Here is a 22,614-nt window from a genome sequence, read left to right as displayed (position 1 = left end):
AGATAATTACCGCGTGATAGATTTCGTAATGTTGAGAGACATCAAAGCTTAATGAAGTCTAATACCTCAATTTGTAATTGACATAGCATCTGGGAATAATTTTAGAAGTTAGAAAGCAAAACTTACAAATTGCAAATTTGGCGTAAATGGACCAAATTGTTCTACAGTGCTGATGATTTAAATTAACCGGACAAAACGCGTTAAACTTGAAATTTAAAACGCGTTTTTTTTTCAAATTGGGTTGAGTTTAGGTGAAAACTTATGAAGACAAAACTTACTTAAAACTTTAGCAGAATTAATATGGGCTATTTCTTTTGCAAAATTCGGGCCCAAAATTTTACCCCAAAAATGGGTCATTTTGGTTTTTCCTAGTTAATCAAAAATTACGCCAAAAATACCCAGTCGATCACAGACATAATTATATCAAAGCCCAACAAACTTTAAGATGGGTATATTCTCTAAAACATTGTAAGAATTAATTTATTTTTGTTTGATAGACAAAAAAGGTCGTTTTACTTTATAAAATACCAACTTTTTCTTTAAAAACAATTTTTAAACGGTTTGCAAATTTTTTTTGGAGAATTTACCCTTGATAAAGTTTGTTGGGCTACGTAAGGGACTTACTTTGATATAATTATATCTGTGATCGACTGGGTATTTTGGCGTAACTTTTGATTAACTAAAAAAAGCCAAAATGACCCATTTTTGAGGTAAAATTTTGGGTCCGAATTTGGCAAAACAAATTAAACCATATTAATTCTGCTAAAATTTTAAGCAAGTTTTGTCTTCATAAGTTTTCACCTAAACTCAACCCAATTTGAGAAAAACGCGTTTTAATTTTAAGTTTAACGCGTTTTGTCCGGTTAATTTAAATCAGCACTGTACTATAAGCCGATTTAAACCCGTGGCTATGTCTCATTTTGAGTTTTCACTGAAGCTAACAAATTTATACTACTCATTCCAAAAATTTCCCTAGACTTGCCGGATCATTGACGTTTTTTTTCTTCATGAGTTTTAACTACACCCTGCAGGCCCACTGTACTGTGTATATTGTTAAGTTTATTAAAAGCTTAAGTGAACCCAAGTAAGTTGAAAAGTTTCGACTCAGTTTCTAAAATTGTTGGAACGAAACTATTGAAATGGTTGCATCAGCAGGTTTATTTAATTCTTGAAACCTTCGCCAAAGTGCTTCATATTCTTTCGCTGAAATTTTTTACTGAATTTTTATATATTTACTGTGATATTCAAAGCAGGGGCGGACATGATTTCTACTTTCACTCCATTTTGCAAGTCCAGCAGTGCGAATTGACAAGTTGAACATAACCCCCACGCATTGATTCGTCTCTCACTCTAAAAAATTGTCGGCTGAGATTCTATTTTTTGATATTTCCATTTTTATTCGAATACTGAACAGCAATCAAACTTTACTTAAGCCCTCGGACTCAGCACACCTTACACTAAAGGAGAATGCGCGCCAAAATTAGCATTTTTTTTTTACAAAACGCTCCAAAAACGTCTAGTGCAAAAACTGAACCATTTAATTTATGTATAAGTTTTTTGTTCATTGCGCTTTAGTTATCTGCATAAAAACTAAATTCAAACCGGAAATAATTGTCGCACAGCGAGAATTAATTAAATTCGAACTGACTTAAAAAAAAAAGTTAGCATAAAATTAGAAGACTTGCAAATTACTAGGTAATTTTTTAGTAGAACGACACCCCCCACCCCACGATTTTTTTCGAGATACCTTATACTCGCAAGAAAAGCCAACCAGTTGCGCCAATTTTGTAAGATTAATTTAATCAATTTAAGGAGAATTTCACCTCAAAAGCTAATCATTATCATTTGTTTTGCTGTGCTGCCGTAAACACAGCCACTCCACCATCAGCAACCAAATTTAAACCCATCTAATAGGTTTTTATGTTGATTTTCACCGAACCTGTTGAATAAGGTTGAAGTAGAGAGAGAAAAAGTCAGATGGGGCAAAATTCAGAAGGAAATTTGTACGCAAGTATCAAGTTTGGGACACCAACATGTCAATGTTTCCAGGCCGAGCATAAATAGCAAGCTCTCAAAAGTCTCAAGAGATCGAATTAAATTTTTTTTTCTCTCTGATCTCTCTCTCACTGCCGTGCCTCGTAATCTTAGCCCTTGCTCTCTTTGCAATTTACTGTTCCTGTCCGGCTCTGTTTTTCACCATCATCCAACAGCATTTAATCAAGCTGGGAGAATAGCGCTCTCGCTAAGGAGACTTGGATCGAGAAAGGAACCCCCCGGGTTGACCAAAATGTCTATCCATACGTCACACCATGTAAGGTTCCATTGAAGCCATGAAAAATTGCCGAAGTATTTTCTGCTACAATCACAAATTTTCCCTGCATGGCGCGACGTATGGTTGCACACTTATTATGGGACACTTCAAATTAGATAGGTTTAGACTTCAAATTAGATTGCCCATTGAACTGAAACAACTTGACAGAATTTGCAAAATCATTATCACGTCGGCAACTTGACTAACCTCTTGCGGATGCTTTGCTCACCCATTTAAAGCGTCTCGACCTACTAGTCAAAAATTGCCAAATTCGTTGCAACACACCAAGAAAATTTAAAAAAATCATATTTTTTCAAAACTGATTCGTAGATTCAAGTAATTATAATTGTAGTGATTTGTTTTAGTGTCTTAAATGACCTTCGGGATTTAATTCATACCTGTTAACCAATTTAGTTACGACCATTGGTCGACATGAGATATTGCTCAGTTGACCTTTTAACGCTCTTAATTCACATACTTCCTTTTAATAGTTTTAGTCTTCTTAAGTTTATGTACAATAATTGTACATAGGTAAATAGAATTAGAATATTTTATTTTGGCGCAGCCTAATGATTCGAACGTGCGTAGAATTCCCCCCTTTTGGCCTAACCATACCCTAGAGCCACTGCCGCATGCCTGGACCCAATGGAGCGACCAATTTCAATTGGCGATAATTGCCAAAGAAAATCTGGATTTAGAGAGTCTGCACGGACCAGAGATACCAGAGACACAAATACCAAGTTTGGAACAAGCAACAGGCAGCGAGTCGGACACGGAAAGAGCCAACAGAGAGAACAGGAACAAAAACGCGATGAAACAGTACGAATCGCCGAAGAAAAGCGGATCAACGAAGAAAAGAGGAAATTTAATGGAATGAGACGAACGGAGGCGGACAAGAAACTGCGATCAATTTTATTTCTAGCCATAGGGAGCGAAGGAAAAAGAGTTTTTACACAAAAGAACCCGAGAGTCAAGATTTTAGCAACAACTTTCTCCGAGTTCTGGACTCTACTAGACGCAGCATTTAACAAACCGCCCAACACTACGTTTCTTAAGATGTAAATTATTAAATCGAAAGCAGAAAGACCGCGAGTCGTACGAACAATTCTGGGGAGCCCTGACGGATTTGGTCAGCACGTGCAACATCAAGGAATCTGACGAGGCAGAATGGATAAGGGACATCTTCATCTGCAATATGAAGAACACAGATACCCAGAGGAAACTACTGTCATGCACCATAAGCCCGTCGGAAGCACTTAATCAAGCTTTAATCGACAAAAAGGGATATTTTAATCACCAGAAATTGACAAATATATCACGGTCGTCGACCAACAGCACAACTTTTAAATCTTTTAATAATCACAATCAGATCAAAAAGGAACCGAGCCTAAACATTGAACGGAGTAACTCGTGCATGAAATGTGGGAATACATTTACGAAAGGACACTTAAACGTTTGCCCAGCGAAGGACATAACCTGTAAAAATTGTAATTATAAAGGACACTTCGCTAAATTATGTAAATCACGCAATAAGAGACCAACTGTAAATACTGTATCAGATAATTATGTAATTACCGAGAATTGTACATACGCACCTCCGGAAAACTCGTGGACGGAAGACCAAGAATCGTGTGATGTTATAAATGCGTGGAACGAGTACGGACAGAGTGACGACGACGAATTCTCGGTATTGAGCGTTAGAACTATTTACGACTAAAACGGTCTCGAAACAAAGAAACTCCTGAACTTAGGTGGAAAAACCTTATGTCCGATATTGACCATTTAGATAAAGGGAAAACTATCATGTCCAAAGATCGGGCCACTATCTGGGAACTCCACGACGGGGCAGAAGATGGATATCTGGACGAGGAAAAGGACAGCACGTCAGACCCAGAAGATAACCTGCCACTATCTAGGACAGCCACTCTAAATACAAACCCGGACGACATTAAACAAGCTTCAGAACCACTTGCAAAAAGAAAAGCAGTCATGGGAGGTAACTTATATAGAAAGGTGTCTAACAGGAAAAATAGGGATCCATATTTTAATCTGGTTAAGAAGGATATCATCGACTCTTCAGAACACACACCATAACCTTTGACAACGGTCACGTTTTACGCAAATCGGATCTGGCTATAAAAAGAAAAATACTCCCTGTCCCAAAAAAATAATAGTGAATCAGACACCCACCGGGCATAAATCTCATACTCATTCAAGTTTAGCTGGGAAAAGGAAACTCTCACCACCAAAGAAAGCTGTATCGACACCCTCTGGGCATTCGGGTCAAGGCACCTCAAGAGCGTCCAACTCCAGAGCACCGACTGTGAGCGTGGCCACTCAAGACTCTTCAAGAATCTCTTCAGGTTCCTCTTCTTCTTTAAACCCAGACTCGTGGGACGGGATAATCGATGATTAATTCGACTATGTGACCATTAACAATATACCTCAGAGCCATCATTCCGAATCTAACCAGGGCTTAAGTGTTACAGGTACCGTCGAGTCCCCACACCCGAGCTCAGAAAGGCCAGCGAACACCGACCTCCGGGAGATCGTTATCATCCCCAACTCGACCGCAACAGAAGGATCGCAAGATAACCCAATACTAGTAGACAGTACTCCGGAGCCTACGGTCAGCCCGACGATAAAGCCTCGACATTCTAGACCACGCAGAAATGTGGGCCCCCACAGTTTTACGGAAATCGCCGTTTTATAGACGTGGTTCTAGAAAAAGATGACACAGGAGTGTCACCCTCAGTATTCTCCTCTCCACCCGACTTTCCCAGGGCTACTTTCACGGTCACATCACCGTCCGATTTATTAACACCACTAGCGGAGGCCCCTCCCCGACAAATTCTCGTTGCGGAAACGACGTTATCCTGGTCATCAAAGAACTCTCTCCCGACGGTCAGACCAGTAGTTTCTCCTACGACGACTCGTTTCCAGGAAAAATCCTCGGGCTCAAACTCAGCCTACCAGATCACGAAGGACTCCCCACACGAGGTAGACAACTGTAGCGAAATTTCCTCGACTATAGATTCGGAAATGAGGGCTAAACTGGATGATTTTGACAAGCAATTTAATTAACTCACATATCAAATAAACTGAACAAAATACAAACTTGACCCATATCTTATCGTCTGATTTTCAATTTTACCTGTAGATACAATTGTACATGTTAATGTACATGTTGTGGATTAGTTTTAATTTAGTTAGGTACTGCACTTTGTAAATTTGTAATTCTGTATAGTCACCCGTTACATTGTACATTCTCTTTCAATTGTGGATTCTATTTTGCTTCTGTATATTTACCTTCATGGTGCAGTTTGTAAAATTTTGTCCTTTCTCCAAGGGGGAACAGGGTGTAAATAGAGTTATGTAGTTAGTTTGCAGTTTTATTTTTTTCCCGGTGGGAAATGTTGCGATTTGTTTTAGTGTCTTAAATGACCTTCGGTATTCAATTAATACCTGTTAACCAATTTAGTTACGTCCATTGGTCGATATGAGATATTGCTCAGTTGACCTTTTAACGTTCTTAATTCACATACTTCCTCTTAATAGTTTTAGTCTTTTTAAGTTTATGTACAATAATTGTACATAGGTAAATAGAATTAGAATAGTTTATTAATAATTAATTTCTCCAGTTTCTGTCATCCGTTGGTTTCAGTATGTAGCTGCGGAACAAGGGCCAAATTTATTGCTAAATTATTTGGTATTTTTTTTTACTTTTGTTTAGTTGATAGATTTCGAAGAGAAATTGATTTTTTAAAAATTATTATTATTATTTTTTTTTGTGGTTCAATTGAAGTTTTATTATCTTGCATTTCAACTTTCCTGTACTAATGAAAAATTTTGATAACAAGAAATGCATTAGAGTTTTTTGTTTTGCTTTTTTGGTTTATTTCAAGAAAAAAAACTTTTTTCACACAAAGCACCATATGTGTGTTGCTAGGTTTGGTTTGCATGGTGAAAACTAATCAAATTCTAAAAAAAGCGTATCGTGTACTAAGGATAGGTTTTCTTAATCATTTCAGTGAAAAAATAGGTTTTTGTGAAAAATCTTGTCCATTCTGATATGCTGCGACGGATAATTTGCATGGTGAAAAATTTTAAATCTTACCAACAGATCGCTTAATAAGGAGAAACTTTTCTATTGATAATTTAATCCGTCAAAAAGCTATTTTAGGGTTTTTGAAACAAATGTATGCGCTACGCATAATTAGTCTGTATGGATGTGCAAAAATTACCAATTTTTGGTCGAGAAAGTCAAAATGTAAATCGAGAGCCTCGACCCGGGATGCACAGACTAAGAACAAAACGGACGAAATCTAATAATAAATTTTTTTCACAAAAGCAGATTCAAAGAAAAGAATGAATCAAGACGCAATGAATCACAGGTAATGCTTTGATTATTGGCTCTCTAGCTTTCTACGAACTGCTGGCCGTGGAGTTAGTGATCCAGTGGTTCTACTGGGCTCTCATGAAACCATTTTCTACTTGCTGAGATGACTGGACAACTTGCTGTCGTCACTACTACTACTATCTTCATCGTCATCATCGTCAGAAAGAGCACCCGACCTCTTGAGACTGCCTGCAGTTGTGGTCTGTTTGATGCTGCCTCTACCTTTGGAGCTCATAAGTTTTGTTTTAGTCGCCTGTATAAAAACAATTAGTGCAAAAACTGAAATTTGTAGTAACAACTAGTTGCAGCTCCTCGCAGATGGCAAAATACTTTCAAAAATTTGTCTACCTTTTTGCAAGCCGATCAAAATGATTGATTGAGCTCTCCCCGGGAACTATAAAGGCTCTTTTAATTTTCAAAATTTTCTCCGCCGCAAGCAAAAATTACAAAATAACCAGCCAAATATAGGTTTTGAACAAAAAATTCGCGTTTTTCGGCGCGTACTCAATTTTCGTCGAGCACAAAATTTGCATATAATGGTACCAAAAGCGCCTTTAGAAAACCCTTAGGGTCATGAGGTTCACTGGTCCAAAAATTGATGTCGTAAAATAGTATCAAAGGACGAGCCTTTGGGTGACGAGAGGAGCCAAGCCTCTGAGAGGGGTTGCGTCCCCCGTCCCCTAAAAATGACCCTGCGCAAACACAATGCTACAGGCCTTATTGATGAGATGTAAGCTAATTTTACCTGGTCGATTGAGTTTCGCAGTGAAGCTCTCTCCTTCAAATGTTCTTCGGTGGCCTTGCGGAACTTTGAGTCTGCAACATCAGCACTCTTTTTTGCAACGGAGACCTAGAAGTTCAAAAATTTTGATTAGAAACAGAAAAATTATCATTTTGCGTAGTCAAGTCCCCAGAAATATTAGAGGTCTTTAAAGAGTTGCATTGATGCAGTCCTAGCATATTAACGATGCTGGAAAAATCTCACAGTTATAAGTTTTTCATTGAACAAACTATGATTTTCAAGCTCTCTGAACATAAAAACCTATATTTCAAGTTTTAACTTTTGGGCTTTTTCATCTTTTGTAGTCTTTTTCAGCCGATTGTCTATGTCAAGAAAAGATTAATTGGTCCCTAACTTTTACAAATATAAAAAAAAATCTATCGCGAGTATGATTTCTATCTTTTTCTTAATGACTAGAGTTGTGCCTAGTGTAAAAGTTCAATGGTGAATATGAGAATATCTGGACTGACCTCCCCGTTCAAGTTGCGCACCTGTGACCTCAACTGTTGGTTCTCCTCTTCCAGACTTTTGTTCCTCGAATTTGCCTGTTAGTCATACATTACGCATTCGTGATATCTTTGTTTCAAGGATTCAAAACTCATTGGGTTTAAATCTCGAAACTTAATTTTTTAAATTTTCAGTCTCAAATGGTTTTCGACGAGATTTATTCTCGATGTCTTATCCTTTTTAATCTGTTTTAATCAATTATAATGTAAAATAAACAAATTTTTAAAAAAATTTTTCCGAAGTTTTCTACCACAGAGCAGTATATTCAAAACCTGACAGTTGCTTTTGGTTTAATAAACTTTACATCAGATAAAACAAATTATCAAAGAAATTTTAGTTTCTCACTTTTTTTGCTGATCTTTGTTTAATCTCCCTAATTTAATTTAGGTCACTTCTCGTCCATCTAGCATATGACACCCCCCACATTTATACCACCCCCTCATACCAGCTTACACATCCTCATTTACACGTTTACACTCACCCCTAGTTGATCGAGGCATGATATCTTGCAAGATGAACTTCTTTAAAATATCTTGCAAGATTCTTACAAGATCTTGCAAGATAACCTCCTTTAAAGATAACCTTATTTCAAGCAAAATCTTTGAAACCATAGTTTTGTGGGAAAAAAACATTTACACGCAAGAAGATAACCTGTTTGTGGAGGAAAGAAGCAAGGCCAGTAACAAAAAGAAACAATTGAATAATTTAACAAATCAACAAAAAATTGGCAAAAATTCTGAGCAAAAGTTGTTAAGTTCGCATTTTTTGCCAGTTTCCAGCTTAATTTAACGCTGGCGATATCAGCCCTGCATTTTTAAGTAAAATCAGTCAAACTTTGTAAGAAAAGTTTTAATTTTTTTTTAATCAATTAGGGGGGGGGGGTATAACCGAAAAGTCCCGAATTAAATCCTAAAACCGTTCCTGTCAAAAGCATCCTATATTCGATCTTACGTACAGTTTTAGGTACATAACTTAAGTAATTTGTTTTTCATTTGTTATTTATTTTAAGGTTCGTTATTTACCATACCTGCTCCAATTGTCCCTCTAATGTTTTGATATGTTTCTTAGCAGTGGGTCCAATGTCTGTCTCCCCCTCCCCCACGGGTGCAGTCAGGGTGTTCTGAGGGTTCTTCTCAAACTCCTTCATGTCGTTTTCGTAGCCTTGCAGCACTGAATTGCCTGCCTCCAGCTAAAACTATGTGTTATAAATGGCGAAAGAGTCGCTCTACTATGTGCTGAAGTTTCTCAAAAATGCAACAACAATTCCTGATTGACCAAAAGCAGCTCTGTTAGAACATTTTTTAAGTTCGTTCATTTACAAAATTAAACTTGAAAAATGTTACAAGGTTGCAATTTTTTATGACAGGTAAGACAGTTTTAATATAGCAATTTTCCTTAAAATCTTAGAAAAAATTGTAAGATTATGCTTATCATTGTAATAAGATCGGGTATCTCGTGGGATCCATTAGCTGCTCTAAAAAACCTCAAAGAGCTAACTTATTAGCCAGTCAGAGAGCAAAAATTTAGATACCAGCCAAAAAATGTCACCCAACGTTAAAAAAAAATTTACCTGATAACTCCAAAATTTTATCTGTTGAAGATGAAACCATAACAAAAAATGCAATTAATTCGAAGTTAAACAAAGCTTTTTTTTCGAATAGGAATAGCGATATGTCGACTCTCACGAGCCGTACCAAATCAACAGTTTTTATAGTTCTTAAATTTGTCACTTCTTTATAAGCTTAGGCAAGGATAGCAGTTACATCTCTTATGAACGCTATTTGTGCAGAATGCAGCCTACGTATTAATAAAAACAGTACACACTTTTTTACTTGAAAAACATCATTTTTCTTCAAATCTTTACGAGAAAATGATACCAGTAAAGACAAAAAAAGAGCTATGTGGTAGCAATTTTTGCTTTCTCTCCAATGTTTTGATTGAAGAGGTTTTTGTTTTGTGATAAAAAAATTTCATTTTGAACAGTTATTTAGCTATTTTCATAAGGTATGTTGTGACATAAGGAACTTTTTCGAAACACTTTTACACTAGTTTGAATTAATTGATTTTTCTAAGGTGAGGATATTTTTAATCATTACGAAGCCAAACTGTGCACTTGATAAGCGCACAACTTCGTGACTCTAGGTCGCTAAAATCCAGAGACAAACCGTTGAATCGAGAACCAAGAATCCTGAGACAAGAATCCATCTTTAAAATAGACTCTAGTTACAATATTTCCTTGGCTTCAGCGCACACATGACTGTAACGCAAGCACTATTTGCACATTAGTTTTGTCATGAATTCTTCAACGCGCGAACCTAGCAGGTTGATCACTATTCCGCAAAAAAAAACAGAGGATTCTGCAAATTGTAAGCGGATTTCGCAAATGCAAGCAGATTCCGTAAATTTGTACGCGGAATCCGTAAATTTGCGAGAGTTCACAATTTTTTTGCATACATTGAACTAAACTAGTTCTTTTATGAACAAATAATATCTAACCAAATGCGGAATGAAACAGCAAGAAACCAAAATTATCTTACAACTGTTGAGAGTAAGAAAGTTTATCTGTTACGTTACTTTTAAATAAAGGTTTCCTATAGAAATTACTTGAATGCCGCTACCAAAAGTGCGGATTCCGCTTACAATTTGCAAATTCTACTCATAATTTGCGGAAGTCTGCTCACAGTTTGCGGATTTTTACAGCTAAGGAATCCACAACAGAGTAATAATACTACACATATATTAATATTATTTGCTTGTGGATTCCACAAACTGTTCCGCAGTTTGCAAATTTATTGCTGATTCCGCAAGTTTGAGCGATACAAAGTTTTAACTATTTCTTTGCTTCCAAAACGAGAAAATCAACAAAAAATAATAATGTTGCTCTTTCCGCGGCAAACCTGCTTAAAGTTTGTTGCATCCACTTACAATTCACAAGATGCACAGATTTGCCTTGTATTGACCAGGAATTGTTTTAGAATGGTCTATTCGGAACCGTTGCAATTAACATTGACGGTAAAACAGTATCCCAAAATCTGGAATTTCTCATAATTTCATTGATTTAAATAATTAGGTATTCTGAATAATATCAGCTTAATGTAGATATATACTTTTTGCTAGAAACGTGAAATTTGTTCAAAGTCAGCAGAGGGAGAACCTGAAAAGTTTTTACAGAAAAAGAATAACTTTACTTCGATAATACAAAGCAAAAGAAATTTTAAAAAAGATTTAAAACCAAAAAGAAATTGAAGTTTATTTTTCGAATTTCGAGTTAAAGAAAAAAAATCAGGTCAACGGTCTCTAAATTTCATGAACTTGAAACTTTGATCAGATACGTTCGTGCTGAAACTACCTAGTGCATACAAACGTAAGTGCACTAATAAATACTTTAATACATATGAATGCACTTCTCTAATGACTAGAGTGTTTCAAGACTTTTTCCTGAAAAAGAACAACCAAAAAATCATCAAAACTTTTTAAAATTTTTGAACAACCAAAAAAATGGTCATAACCTTTTAAAATTCTTTTTTCAATTCATCAAAATTTTTTAAAAACTCATTTTTTTTTGCCCGTAATAAGGTTTCATTAAACAATTTGTTAACAAAAGTAGCATAGCTATAGTGTACTCTATATATCATTTTTTGCTTGGAAAATGTGACCATGATTTTTGGGGAATGAAAACGCTACTAAAAAAAGAAAAAAAATTGCTTCCAGTAGCTACCTCCGCCTTCTCTCTGAGGAACTTCTCCTTTTGGGCCTGCATCTCACTCTTCAGTCGCTCCACCTGCTGCATGACGTCATCCCTCGCCCTGTTGGCCCTTTCCGCCTTCCTACTCTCCTCCTGCAGCTGCACCCTCATCTTCCCAATCTGGCCCTGGTGCTCGTCATTCAACATCTTCAGGTCAGGGTCATCTATGTCGTCTGCACCCGTCTTGCCTGCAAAACATATGAGAAGAGCATTTGAAAAATGTCTATTGAATCTTTATGGCCAACTAACCAATTTTTTCAAAATGTTTGGAAAAGCTTTTTGCTTTTTCATATATGTATAAAGTTTTATTTGATCACTATACCTATTAAATTTGGTAATATTGGTAATATGATAAAAAAATGTTCGGCTTCGGATATTTTTTTATCTCACAATGTTATAAGCTTCAATCATTTTTTAAAATTTAAGATACCTCACTTATTGAAAAAATCATCAGTTTTTTTCATTAATAAATTGAAAGTAGAAGTAAAATTCTCTATCTAATATCTTAGTACTGCGATTGTGCTTTTTCAAGTAAATAAAGCAGTTGACTGGGTCGTAGAAAGAGGAGTTTTTACCCATGGCAGCTATCTGTGCATTTCTCTTCTGCATGTTGGACTGCAGCCTTGCGTTGTCGTCTTTGAGGTCCTGCATGGCCTCCTTCATCTGGTCCATCTGCTGCTTAGCCTGACTCAACATCATCACCTGCTCCATCTGGGCCGCCTCCCGCTGCTCCTTGTCATTGCGCATACGCTAACACACCAAATGATAATTGCAATGCTCCTGACCACATGCTGGATCGTGTTCTCCCAAATGATTCAAATTTGATGTTGTAGGTTTAAATAAATAAATCTGCAACTAGTTATCGTTTGGAAAAACTTTTTTAAATCATTATTATACATGTGATCAGGGGCGGATCTAAGATTTTCTCGAGGGGGAAATTTGAAAATTTTATCGTTTTTTTTCTAGATCGACCAAATTTACAAATTGATTTTCCAAGCTCTCCCAAAGCACTAAAAAGACCCTGTTATGGCCAAGTTTTCTGCGCCGCGTTTTAGACACTTTTTGGAAAACTTTAACCGAAGCGAAAAATCGCGTTTCTTAGCGCGCGATCCACCCTCAAAATTAGTATAAATTGCCGCCAAAGGCGCATTTAGAAAAATTTTAGGGTCAGTCAGCTCAAAATAGTACAAAGGGGGACCCTTTGGGTCGTCAGGGGGTCGAATCCCTGAAGAAAGGAAAAAGCGTCCGCACCCGCCACCCCCTAAATCCGTCCCTGCATGTGATCATCATCCTTGTTACTTAGACTACGTCCAAAAAACATGGTCGAAAAACGTGACCAGCTGCAATGCAAATGTTTTTAATTGCTAATATTTCCGGCCCAACCCAGTGGCGGATCTAGGATTCTGTCGATCTTTTTTTAGCCCGACCAAACTGGTTTTCAGAGGTATCCACAAGGAAAAAAAGGTCTCTGTTTTTGGAAAAACAGGCCAAAGAAAACGATTTTGGGCTAAGACGTTTTTGGGCCAAAGAAGACTTTCTCAATGAAAAAAGAAGATCCAAGAAAAGTGTATAGAGTTTTGAGCATAAAATTCGTTTTCCTCAAAAAATTCAAGTTGTTTCGCCTACGTTACCTACATACGTCATTATACAACAAATGAGTATACTTCTGCATCGCGCAATCAGAAACGGAATCTAGCTATCGTGGCGTAGATGTTTTTTGGAACGGAACAACTCAAGATCTGCCGGTACCCTGGGAGGAAATGGCGCAGAAATTCCAACTAATGGTAATCGCCAAGGAAGAGATTGATATTGATGATCTACTTGGCGGAAAATGCGTTACCGGAATATATTTACACGACTTTGGAGGAATTTCTTGGTACGGAGGAAGCACAAGTGAGAACAGAGAGGGAAGCCCGGATTGAAACGGCTGTGCGAGTATGGGGGAAGCAGGAAGCCGTCGGTTGGACGAAGAGAAAAAACTGCTCAAAGGAAGTACCAGTGGAGAAGCGGACAAGAGGCTGAAATCGAAGTGATTTCTATCTTTCGGAAAACAGAGACAAAGATATCATTACCAGAAATATCCTCGTGAGATAAATTTCGCAGAGTTGTGGAAGTTGGCAGTGACGCTTTTCCGAAAGAACTAAATTTCACAAATCGTTCGGAAAATATCGAGAAAAAAAGGGAATGGAACAGTTTTATGCAGCCTTAAGTGATTTTTCCCGAGGGTGGGACTTTGGCTGGAAACAGGAATCCAAAATAGGGACGTGTTTATCTTCACCATGAGGATTGAAGAAATTTGTAAATAACTATGTATGGGATGCCGTACAGTTCTTAGTGGTGAGGGAGAGAGGCGCAATGATGTATTTAAGACGCAGCGGGCGCCTACCGAACTTCGGGAGAAATAAGTTTAACCCCGGACGATAGAATACCGGGTGAAGTCAACAGTCAGGGTACACCAAGAGAGACCCAGTGAATGATGTGAAGGTTCAGAGACAAGACAAGTGTCACAGTTGTGGAAATTGGCTAATATCAAATCATTGTTAAAATTGCCCCGCGAGAACCTTTGTCTATAATAATTGCAGCGGGCGCAGACATTATGCGAAGCATTGTAAAAGGGGCTCCGTGAATCAAATAGACGGTTTTGAGTTTATGCGGTACGAAACGAATATAATCCAAAAGTGCGAAGAAGAGAGGTGTGACAAAGAGCTTGGTGGGTTTGCGATACAAACGGTGCCGACAAAGCTGGAAATAAAAATAGCAAGTTGTTAAATGTTCCGATGGGAAAAACCGGTAGCAAACAGAATTCCAAATAGAATGCGCAAGTCCGGTGTCGTTTATTTCCTAGACGAAATTACACGAACTCAAAACTCAGGACAGATATGTAGCAATACGATTGGTGCCAGATAAATTGAAAAACTCTTTTTACAGTGCAACTGATGATATGATCAAGATAATCGGGACAATATTTATTGATTTTAGGTCTGAAGGTTGGATGGCGGAAAATGCGGAATTGTTCATCACCGAAGACTGTCAACGGGCCATCATTGGCAAAAACATTTTACCGCAATTGAGGATTGAAGTCTGACATAAACAGAATGTGAGTTCGGCTAATGAGATTGAGCACAGGAGCGACAGCTCAGAGATACAATATTCTCCAATCCAACGTAAGTTCATTAAAAAAAATTTTGCACGAGTTCATTGAACTCACCGTCGGATATGTAGCAATCCAACCGTCGGATATGTAGCAATTTATTCGGGTGCCAGATAAACTGAAAATTCATTTTACGGTGCTGCCGATGATATGATCAACATTGATATTAGCTCTGAACGTTGGATGGCGGAAAACGCGGAATTGTTCATCACCGAAGAAGGTCAACGGGCGATCATTGGCAATAATGTTTTACCGCAATTCAGGATTAAACTGCGACATAAACAGATGGTGAGTTCGGCTAATGAGATTGAGCAAAGGAGAAACAGCTCAGAGATACAATAATCTCGAATCCAACGTAAGCTCATTAACCTTTTTGCAAGAATTCAAGACTTATTTGAGCGGAAGGGAGTATTAAAAAAACGTGAATTGAGAACGCATTTTCACGAACCGCAGCGTTCAGTTCAGGTAAATGGATAACGGGTAATATTCCATTTTTGCCTAAATTTGAAAAAAACAATCAGTAATTTGTTAAAAGAGGGTAAAAAATGGGAAATTATACGGAATATTGTATTGTCTTACCGAAGGTTGTAATCACCAAGCGAGACGGATCATGCCGCTACAACTGAACCATTCAGAAGTTGATGAAAAAACTTTCTCGTTCGAATGGGAATCAATACATGAAAAAGCACTTCTACAGATGAAAGAAATTTTCAGTGATTTTGTCTAAAATAATGTTTTTGACGTTCAAAAAGTATTTAGAGTGGAATATGACGCTTCGAAACAGGGCCTGGGGACGGCACTGTAGCAGTTACACACAGATGGATTGGCTCCAATTTTGAACGAGGCTGAATTAAAAATTAGTATGAACGAGCTGGAACAATTAGCAGTCGTTTGGGCGTTGAAACATTTTAAAAATTATTGGCTTGGGGCTCATTTTAAGATATTAACAGACAATAAAGCATTATTGTCTTGCTTATCAGAAGAGAAATACACTAAATCAACCCAAACTTGTTTAAAACGCTGACTACACCAGCTTTTTACTGTTTGACTTTGAAGTTGAGCATATTCCAGGAAAGATTATGGGGATGGTAGACTGTTTATCTAGGCATCCGGATGGGAATAGCTCCGAGCTTGACAACACATTGATAGTAGTGCAAATTATTGGACTTAGTAGGATTCTTAAACCAGTGGCTAAAACTAACAGCGCTGAGGAAGATCGCAAAAATGAAATAATTTGTGGAACAAAATGGAAAGAGAATTACGTCATGGGAAAGAATGTGCAGTTAAGAAATTCATTGACGCATTTCGAAGTTTTAATTCGATCAAAGTTTGTTCTGCTGGACACGTACGTACAGAAAACTGCAGAAATTGTAAATTACATAACCCATTGAAGATAAATCCCAGCAATCAAGATACTGAAAACGGGCAGGAGAACCACGAGTTACCTACCATAATTGTCCATGGGATCGATTTCTTGCGACCGCCGTCGGCTGAAGCAACGCTAATCAAGTGGAACTTTTTCGGTTTACATTGTTTGATTGACCATAGTTTTTCATTGCTGAATTAATTGCGATTCTCACTAAAGCATACGAAATATTTGTTTGAATCATTCAGGCAAAACAATCAGACAAATTAAATCAGATTCGAGACTCAGACGATTTCTTTGCAAATTATCTCGACAAGCTACACACATCCATCGAAATTTTATTGCTGGACAATAGAATGGCAATGTTGTCTCAATTAGGGGCACCGATCATGTTGAGGTTCCATAAGGGTCACTCTGGAACCTGGAAAATGAAGGAAGTGGCAAACAGTTACTTTTCGTGACCTCATATCAATCGGCAAATTCAATTGACGGCAACAAATTGCCTGGATTCTAACAAATCTGGAAAGAATTTGAATTGGGTGTTTCTCGGGGGGCATTACGAAACTTGATTTGTAAGTAAAACTCAAATCAAAAAGTCCAATTAGATTTCCTGTGGCTGTTGCGGTCAGGTTGGGGTAAAATAGGTATGTATTTATTTGCGTAGATAGTTTTTCCAAAATCAAGTCAAAATACTACCAAAAAAAATGGCTGAGGTAATTGGGGAATTTATGGAGACCTATAATGCTTTACACGCAAAACCGAGGGCAATCAGAACAGGCCAGGCGTCGGGATTCAACTCGAAATCCATCGGTGAATTCTGCGCAAAAAACCTTTATCGGTTGATATTTCCACTGGTGGGGAGCCATCGGGCAACAGGTCTTGTCACGCGGTGTTTTTGAACGTTACGGGATTGCCTCATGGCATGTTCTTCCCAAAAACCAAAACCTGTCTTGGAAAAACGTGTTATATTTAATAGATAAGAACAAGAAGATGTTTCCGATTCAAGAACTGCAGCACTACTCAATACCAGTCGATGAGAAAACAATGGGCACATTCGACTGGATAGATCATGCTTTGGTGGCCCATGGAGAGGACAGTTCTGGACCTAGTAAAGTCACGCCGAACAAAGCGGCGATTTTGAGCGCTCAGAAAAAGGTTATAAAATATTTCGGAAAAATCAGGATCGAATGAAATCGGAACTCTATTGTAAAATTATGGAAAAAAACTTGTGCGGGAGACAGATCATACGGTTACAATGGATTCTGCAAAGACGATTCAAAGCTCCGATCTTTCAGTAAGTTAAAGTCAAAGAAGTCCGGACCAGGGGAAGCTCCAGTCGCCGCGACTTTACAAGGTTAGCGTGCCGAATACTCTGAATTGGCGTTAGTTGGAAGAACCCAATCACCCGAGGGAGGCTGTCGCTACAAGCGAATCAAAACATTTTCCAAGTGTCTCGACAAAAATAGGGCAGCGAACGCGGAAAAGACACCCGAAAAAGCGGGATCAGTCGATAACCCGATTAATTTTGATAGCTCTTCGGACGGGTTAATGTCGATTGAGAACCCAATAGTAAATCAGACGAGGCCAACTACTACAGAGCCCAAACCATCGGTCAGCCAAAGCGTAGTTAACCCTAAGACCGGAGGACTAGTACCTTGTTCTAGCTCCGAAGAAAAAAACGTATTGAAGATGGACACGGGAACGAAATAAAGGAGCAAAAACAGCCCAATTACCATCTCGTCTGCCAAGGATGTAGAAAAAACTGCCCGACATTTAGAGAGTCCGCTGGAATAGAGGTGCAGGATGGGGTACTGCTCCCCTTGAGGAATTGGAGGAGTTAACCAGAGCCAATTAAATGGGAAAATTTCTTGGAAAGAATTTTTGTCGATGTATTAGACAAGTTACGGAAAATCGACAAACATTCTAAGGGAATCGTACTAGTAACAGATTCGCAGGGGAGTGTGATTGATGGATACATCCTGCAATCACTGTTTCAGGGACTAAAGGCACGTATTCGCAGCCGTCCGAAGATGGTGGGCGCGGCTCAGGCCGAAATTCACAAACCCGTGAATTCATCGACGAGGCGGGACAGGAATTATTCAACAGAGTTATGACTGAAAGTGACAGTAGCTCAACACAAAGTGCCAGGCGGGTCAAATTTGAAATCCCGTCAGAAAAGGCTGACACTGTTGCCGGAGAGACACCAGTGGTAACTTTGCCAACTACGCCGTTGACCGATCAACCTACGGTAATGCCACCATTGCCAGCACTTTTCTGCGAGCAGATGCCGAAGAAAAGGGACCCCACGGTGGTTTCAGATAGCAATTCGCCGATTAAAGAGCGAATGAATTACGGCCAACAGGGACAGACAGCGATCATCCAAGGAGTAGCGAATATAGCTAAAGTGAGTGGGGATTCTGGCGGACCGATGGTGACGGACAATTTGGATAGACAGAAGAAGACCATCGTCTTATTTTGGAAGATTTGGAGAGCTCAGGAACTAAAACTTTAACTAAAAATTTTTGGCTGAAGACTCGCCCTAAAATGGGGGAAAAGATATAGTTTACTTCCAATAGAAACTCTAGACAAATGAATAAACGTACCCATATGTTTTTGAGGCAGTCAGTTGATTACCAAACATTTCGATTTAATGAAGGGGGAGTGCAGTAGAGATTGTTAAGTAATATATGTTTCTTACGTAATATGAATTATACTTTTATCTCATGATACCAAGGTCAACAAGGTAGAGGTCGTGAACTGTGCGTTCAACCATTGGCGCTGGTGGCCGTAAAGAACTCAAGTTGTTTTACTTATGTTACTTACGTCCGTCGTTACACGACTAATGAGTTTTTTTATACTTCGCCACTTTGAGGGGTAGAGCGCGCCAAAAAAACATCGACATTTTCCAAAAAAGGCCCAAAAACATCATTTTTGATTTTTTTTTCAAAAATTTGCCTGCGGCGCAATATTTTCTGTCAAAATACCGTTTTTATACTGTCCTGAGAGCGCTCAAAAAACCAATTTGGTCTCCTAAAGAAAGGGTTTTTTGAAAACCCGCCCCTTCGAGAAAACCCTAGATCCGCCCCTGATTTTAACACAGGATAAAAACGGGCGGGGAGCGTAGCTGAGACCCATGAGAGTTGATTAAAGCACGTTAAAAATCGTATTACACTTTTTCAACACAAAAAAGACTCAAATAAGAGAACATTTTGAACGTACTCTTAGTTCTTCCTCCAGTTCCCGATGTTTCCTTCCTCCTCCCACTGCATAATGTTTGGCTTTTGCCAGCAGAGCTCTTGATGCTGCGAACCCTTCATTCGGCCTGGAGGGATCTGGTTTTCGGTACTCAAACTGGGCCACATTCTGTTCACCGACGAAGTTTTTGCCCACCTGAAAACCAGCGTAGCTTAATTTGTATCTGATGTCAGAGCCGATTATAGCAAAAGAAAAACATCAGTCCGATTAAAATATATCAAAACTCAAAAAGAAATGCAATTTTCAAAAGTTATTAGCTGGTTAGGAGTAGCACAGAAGGCTCCCACGGTCACTATTTTTGCAGAAGAAACCGTATTTTTTGTTTACTTTTTATTGTTATTCAACTTCTTTGACATGTTCTGCACGCATAAGAGGGTCGGACTAGAAATTAATTTGGAAAATATATTGAAAATTTTTATTTTTGTAATCAATAATCCTGAGAATTTTCAAAACGTCAATAACAATTTATTCTGAATTTGTCTAAAAAGTAAAAATTTAGCGTTGATTTTTCTTGATACCGAAATCATTTTGAGGACTTGTTTAAAAAATCAAATTAAGACTGAAAGGCTTTAATATGATATGTTTTAAAACCCATTTAAGAATCAGGGGCGGATCTAGGATTTTCTCGAGGGGGGCGGATTTTCAAAAAACGTTCGAAATTTTTCAAAAAATTTGTCGACCTTTTTTTGAGCTCTCCCTAAGCACTGTTTAGTCCCCTTTTTGGCCAAATTTTCTGCGGCGCAGCCCAAATTTTGAAAAAAAATAACAGGATACAAGGGCGTCTTACGCAAAAATTTTGACCAAAAAAATCGCGTTTTTTTGATGCGCGCTCCCCCTCAAAATTAGAATATATTGGCGCCAAAGGCGCCTTTAGAAAAATTTTAGGGTCGGTCGGCCAAAAATGGATTTCTTAAAAAGTACCAAAGGGGGGAACCTTTGGGTCGGCAGAAGGTCGAATACCTGAGGGGGGGGGGAGCGTCCGCCCTCGCCCCCCTAAATCCGCCTCTGCTAAGAATTGATTATTCATTATGAGAGAAAAAACTCATTTTGCGAGGAAAAAAGGTTTCAAGTTGAAAAACTGCAACGCTAATGAGCAAACAGCAGTTTTTGAGCATCAATATTTGATTTTTTTAGCAAGAAAAAATTGTTGGATAGAAAATTGTCTTGAAGTTTTCCCAAGAATCCAATGATTTATTTAATTTTGCAATTTGTGAACTCAATTACTTAGATAATCGGATTTTTGAGCAACTTGTTTTTTACAATATTCAAAAGAAATTACGCAAAAACAGCCGGATGAATACTTTATTTATTGTCACACGCGGAAATCTTTGAAGACATTGAGAAATATATTTTCCTTCAAAATCATTTGATAAAACTGTTTGCCCTAGAGCTATAATCAGTACTTTTACCAAATAAACTAGCTGTTTGAAAGAAATTTGGTGCAACATAATTTTTTTGAATTTTGAAGAAGATAGTTTTCAAGAGATAGTTAGGTGTTTGCGCGTTCAAGCAAAGAATCATACTGCGGACATTGCGGCATTTCCACTCGAAACTTTAAAATGAACAGAAGTTAAAAAAAAAATTTTGCCAAAAAGGAAAAACTAAAGCGTTTCACACAAAATAAATGACCTAATTGGCATTCTTTTTACAATGAATGGTTTTCAAACAGGATCTTTTCAAATCAGCATGTTCTTCAAAAATTTTTTTCTTCGAATAGAGTTTATGATTCAAATACAAATTTACTACCTATTTTGTAGTCAGATCAACAATGCATAAATGGATAATTTTTTTGAAAACTATGCTAATCGATGAAGGGCTATTGAATTTCAGTGTTGTTTTAGAAAACAAAATACATCCAACAAACAGTTAGAAAAAAGTAAAAGACCAAAGAAACCGAAAAAAAAAGTTGATTGAAGAAGAAAAAGTCTCAAGTCGGATTTCGGAAATTTTTTGAATTCATAGTTTTGCATATCAAACTGTGTTATGATTGTTTGCAAAGTTATTCCATATAAAGAATTTTGGATCTTCAGGTAGTTTTTTTATTCCGCTGGGAGTTCATAAAAATTAATTATATTTTTGAAACTAGAAGTCATTCAGATTTTTCGCGACTTTTTCATTTTTTCTTTTCGGTTGTTAAAAAAGAAATGAAGTCAAGAAAAGAAGTAAACGGAAATGAACGAAACAAAATCATGAAATCAGAAAAATTAAATTTGATCCTGAACAATTATTAAAACCTTTCACCGAAAAAAAAATCATCAAAACCTAAATAAGTGAAAAGTGAAAATCACTTTCTTCTTGTATAATTAAGAATAACAGCTAATTTCGATTGAGCCGCCCTTCCCTGAAAAGGGTTTTTGACTTCTTGTTCATGATACCCGCGCTGAGGTGCGCGACTCATGATTCGACCGAAACGGTCGAACTATGTCCGTTTTCGACTTTTTCCGTCGAACGATGTCTGATTTCGACTTTTCGAGTCGAACAATGTCCGTTTTCGACTTTGTTCGACTTTGTTCGATTATACCAGACTTTGTTCGACTTTGTTGGACAATACCTGACATTGTTCGACTTTGTTCGACTTTATCGGAAATTTTTCGCTATTACCGGGAAATAGCTGAAGCGTCATGAACTACAACGAAACTCGGACATCATTTGACCGTTTCTGTCAAATCATGTGTCAAAAACTTCAACCTGGGCAACCGCAAAAAAATCATAAAAAATGCCGCAAACTTGGGCATCGTAGATTCGTATAGCCCGAGTTGTTGGACTTACGTTTTAATCAACCAGAGCAAAATGGCTATGTTTCGACCGGCTCGTTTAAAAATGGCTATGTTTTGACCGGTTCGACCCTACTTGACCCCTCATTCGACCAGTTAGACTCATGATTTGACCCTGTTCGAATCATGATTCGACCGTGTTCGACACATGACTCGACCCTGTTCGACTCATTATTCGGCCCTGTTTGACTATATCGACCCTGTTCGACCCATGATTCGACTTTGTTAGACTATAGTGTTCGTTCGACCATCTTAATTGGCGACGAAAATTGGACTCCGTTTGACCATGTTGATCGAATCCTGAGTCAAACGCCTCAGCCCGGAT

General features: G+C 37.9%; 1 protein-coding gene across 1 annotated transcript in view; it reads right to left on the bottom strand.

Moving 5' to 3' along the window:
• Positions 1-6,728: 6,728 nt before the first annotated feature.
• LOC134844973 (kinesin-1 heavy chain-like) overlaps positions 6,729-22,614 on the bottom strand; it is a gene marked incomplete in the record, with an annotated part of 39,697 nt that continues 23,811 nt past the window's right edge. Inside the window, 7 exon segments of the mRNA XM_063861800.1 lie at positions 6,729-6,963; positions 7,456-7,560; positions 7,962-8,036; positions 9,026-9,187; positions 11,717-11,931; positions 12,319-12,493; positions 19,480-19,650. Coding sequence (XP_063717870.1) covers positions 6,802-6,963; positions 7,456-7,560; positions 7,962-8,036; positions 9,026-9,187; positions 11,717-11,931; positions 12,319-12,493; positions 19,480-19,650 — 1,065 coding nt within the window.

The sequence above is a fragment of the Symsagittifera roscoffensis genome, chromosome 4, assembly GCF_963678635.1.
Source record: "Symsagittifera roscoffensis chromosome 4, txSymRosc1.1, whole genome shotgun sequence".
NCBI classification, from domain to species: Eukaryota; Metazoa; Xenacoelomorpha; order Acoela; family Convolutidae; genus Symsagittifera; species Symsagittifera roscoffensis.
Note: the sequence above shows the minus strand (reverse complement) of the source record. Positions and strands in the feature narration are given on the sequence as shown.